At 38.2% G+C, this 4398-nt stretch overlaps 1 protein-coding gene across 1 annotated transcript; it reads left to right on the plus strand.

Moving 5' to 3' along the window:
• Nucleotides 1–185: 185 nt before the first annotated feature.
• Nucleotides 186–2058, plus strand: MITD1 (MIT, microtubule interacting and transport, domain containing 1). The gene is made up of 6 exons (XM_010080886.1): nucleotides 186–282; nucleotides 409–545; nucleotides 623–709; nucleotides 1374–1489; nucleotides 1824–1884; nucleotides 1963–2058. Exons 1-6 carry the CDS (start codon nucleotides 234–236, stop codon nucleotides 2056–2058), a joined length of 546 nt encoding a protein of 181 aa, XP_010079188.1. The 5' UTR covers nucleotides 186–233.
• Nucleotides 2059–4398: the final 2340 nt, after the last annotated feature.

Consider the following 4398-nt stretch of genomic DNA (forward strand, 5'->3'; position numbering starts at 1 on the left):
TTTGAGAAGAGACGAGCCATGCTTGTCGCCGAGGGCCGGCCCCGGTGCCCCGTCGCCTCACGGGGAGGGAGAGGAGGGCCGGCGGGGTCTTCCCCGGGAGAGGCGGAGGCCGAGCAGGGCTCAGCTCCCCGCGCCTCCCCCGCCTCGAGGGGAACCGGCCTGTGCGCTTTGGATTCACAGCCACGAAGGATGAGGCAAAAAAGCACCGTTACCGGGAGAAAATATCCGAGTACATGACCAGAGCTGAAGACATTAAAAAACACATTGAAAAAGAGAAACAAGGTAAGGAGCTGCGATGTACATGTTCGTATTTAAATACCTGTTGTTATGTGAACATTATATGGGCGAGGTGGTTAACAGAGGACTTATGTCTTGATCTTTACTGAAAGAGACTACATTTCTTTTCAGATGGCAAATACCATAAGCAAATCAGGATAGAGGAAAATGCAACAGGTTTTAGCTATGAAAAGCTTTTCCAAGAGTACCTCACTGAGATTGTTTCTGAAGTTTGGGTGGAGGACCCATATATTAGGCAGGTTTATCAGGCAAGTAGATATTCAATGTAACTGATACAGATGTAACTACAAAAAAAATTCTAAGTTACTAAATTAAACTTTTACAGTTGTATAACTTCCTACGATTCTGCGAGATGTTAGTTAAGGGGCCGTGCAAAGTGAAAACAATCCACCTCCTCACTTCCTATGATGAAGTAAGTGTCTAGATTTTGGTTTCTGTTTCCTTGTACTCAGGTGATACCAAGTGCAAATATATACACAATATTTGTTTTTAAATATAGATTTGTTCTTACTTACCAGTACTTGTTAGACCGAGGCTCTGATGCCTTTGGCAGAAAGCGCAGATAAAGAGAAAAAATAAAAACGTAATAGTTGAACATAAATAATTTTGTAAGTTCATATTGTTCCGATAACTCAAAAAATCTTGGTAAGCAGGATCTTAAATGGAGAGCATATTTTTGTTAAAGTTTCTTGTGGAGAATGTCATCAAAACCGAAACATCTGTTGAGATACTTTTTTTTTCTCTTCCAACAGCTATATATAGTTTTCATTTTAGAGGCTTTGATGAGCTAAAACCTTTCAAACTATCATTGCATTTATTTTGGCTTGAATAGTAATCCATATCTAGTTTCAAGGGGCTAAAAGTGAGATCCTCATCCACATCCCTTAGCAAGTCTACATGTGATCTGTCTGCTTTTTATCCTGTCTTCAAAACTGCAAATCTACTTTCATTCAAGTGACTTTCTTTGGGTTTAAGTGAGTAGTAATAATGTTTTGTTGGTGAGTTTAGGAAGAGGTGACCGGAAGTAGAATATATGGGAAAAATAAACCTGGCCACATTATTTTTACTTTTAACAGGGCAGTGGGAGGAGTCAGCAGATGAGTGGGTTGGAGGAAATACAACAATCATTGAGGAATTATGGAGTAACGCTGGATGTTGCATTTTCGTCTTCAATACACGATCGAGAAATTAGGTTGGTGATATAAAAAGTCAGCGAATGCTAGTTATTTGAAGTCAAACTAGTTAACCCTAACTTTTGAGAAAATTTCTAATTCCAGCTGCGGGTAACAAAGTAGACATCAGTGGCCCTCACTGGGTAAAATTAGCCCTCCATAATTTCATGTGGTCTAACTGTGAACATAGTAGATGTCTTGCTATGCAGAGCAGTGTTGTTGATGGTTCATACAAATATCAGCAACACTAGGCAATAACTGTGATTGAAACAAGGAGCTTATGTGTCATGTAGATAGAACTATTTTTTTATTCAACATACTCATGGTTTTCACGTTTGTGAATTTTTAAAACAGATTCAACAATGGATGGATGATTAAGATTGGAAGGGGTCTTGATTATTTTAAGAAACCACAGGTAAGAATGCTTTGATCTCTTTAACTTATAGAAGAGCTCCTTCTATGTGCAGCATGTCAATTCTGTTAATTTCTGCAGGGTCGTTTCAGCATTGGATACTGTGACTTTGACTTGCGACCTTGTCATGAAACAACAGTGGACGTCTTTCATACTAAGCATACAAAGAAAATGTGATCAGATGTGACTGCTTTTAATGAGTGTTTTTATAAGCATAAAAATGCAAGATTGGAAGATGCTGCTTGAGTCCAGGTGTCCACCCTCAGAAGCAACTCAATTTTAAGTACTGGCATGGCTTTTATAATCTATAGGTTTAAGAATATTTGAGACTTTTCAGTCTGAGAAAATACAACAGTACAAGTCCCCCTTTGTACTTACTTCTTCCATAATCTTAATTAATACAATCCATGTCTAAATTTGATCTTTATTTCATAACAAACTCTCAATACTGTCTCTAAAAGGCCTCTTTACTGTCCTTTCTATTTTTACTATTTGTCTTTAGAATGTTTTGGTTTTTATATCTGTAATTGACCACCTCACAAACATTTGAAGCTGGGCTGACACATGTCCTCTTTTCCAAGCAGCCTTATTTATTTCCTTTAATTCCTGCATTCTAGTCGTGACTACTGTTCTGCTGTGTTTTGGTCAATCCCTTCATACCTTTCACAGACTTCACTAGAAACGCCAAATCTAACATTCCATTTCCCAAGCTCCTTGCATACAAACATTGTAGTGTTCAATATGCAGACATTTTAGAGTTGTCTTACGTGACTCTGCATGATGGATTTTGAGCTGGAAAGGATGCAAACAGCTGTATTCTTTTCCCTGTCACTCCTATATGTTCTTTTATTCTGTGATGTATGGTCATATGCCTGATTTCCATCCTTTGCATGAGGTGTGAAAAGGTTGTATGATCCTCTTTGGATCTTTTTCCCCGACTTTCAAGTTAAATGTCCTTTCAGCTACTCATGACAGTTTGAACTGCAGGAAGCTATTTCCCTGGTACTAAGATAGTCCCCTAAAAAATAATAGTTGATTTTAAAATTCTTTCAGAAGTTAGATACCCTGAAACTTTCTTGCTAATAATGACTCTAAGGAATATGCTAAAAATCTTTTCTGGTCTTCCCTTCATCCTCTGGAAAGCATGAAGTATCACTTGAGCTGCTGCTTCTTTTTCTCCTAATATGAGAGTTCTTGATCATTGTTAGCAAGAATCTGGCAAAGTCTGATATTCTGACTTGAAGAACAGGCAATGGCCTCTTTCACAGGTCCCATGAAAATCTTTTCAGCCTCAGGACCGATAAGTGCCTTATGTTTTCTGCTGCTTGTAATACAATATGCCTCCATATTCTAGTAGCATGCTCATGGATAGAACTTTTTGTCTCTTGTATGTTTTCTCCTGATAGCTTGTCCTTTTTTTATTATTTGCTTTCTTCTTCTTTCACCTTTTGTCATCTAATGCTGCTATTCTTTTATTCTTACCTCTAATACAACAAATCCATTCCACAGCTATCAAGAAGAAACAGAGCTGGTCTTTGCCTTGTTCTCTGGGTCACAGTTTGGCAGTGGTCTGCCTTCGTTATCCTTTTGCATAATAATGTCTGAGCTTTTCAGTGTTACATCAGCAAATAATAACATATGTGCTACAGAAGCTGTATGCTACCAGTTGGTCCCCTTAAACATTCCGTAGAATCTCCCTGGCTTGCTGATGTGATATGAGGTTTCTGGTCACTGTCATTGGTTTTATTCAGTTGTGTATAACGTATGCCTATTTTTAATGGGAATAAAGGTTATTTTTTATTATTTGTAGTTTTAGTCATCTGTTTGAATTCTTCTCTGCATTACACAGGGTAATTCAAGGAAACTGGGTAATGCCTTATAGATCAGCCATTTTTGGGAGAAGATGCACTGTAAATACAGTGTGCTTCCCAAATGTGAAGCTTTGTATCTTTTGACCTGGTCTATCAATTTCAGGGGCAAAATAAAAAGCCACCTTAAATATTTTAGATAAACTTTAAATCTTAATTGGAAATAAAATTTTTTATCCTTTCTGCATGTTGTAATACAATATGCCTCTCTGTTGTAGCAGTAGGCCACTATGATGTGGTCCTCTACACATGTGACAAGAGGCAAGCATGGTCTTCCCTCTCTTGCCTGTTTGTGGATAGAACTTTTTTTCTGCTTTCTAATTAGCCTATAATTCAGTAGCTAAGACTATGGCTTTCCTTGCAGGTATTGTGGATATGCAGTATCTGTACATAGGTACACCTAAGCCTTCAGTGACATACCAGTTGGCACTGCACTGCAATTTTTACCTATAAGCCCTTTATCTCTGAATAGTTGCTTTGACTGTCAGTAGGAACATAGTGTATGAAGAGGAATGGGCATCCATGAATGAAAAAAAAAATTACCAGAGCAATCTAAGAATACAGTTTCACAATCATTTTCTGAAATCAGGACATGTTCTTCTGTGCTGCCACTTGCACTTACGTAGTCAGGTCATCGCCTGGATTGTGC

Source organism: Pterocles gutturalis, unplaced genomic scaffold (genome assembly GCF_000699245.1).
Source record: "Pterocles gutturalis isolate BGI_N339 unplaced genomic scaffold, ASM69924v1 scaffold17291, whole genome shotgun sequence".
Lineage (NCBI taxonomy): Eukaryota > Metazoa > Chordata > Aves > Pterocliformes > Pteroclidae > Pterocles > Pterocles gutturalis.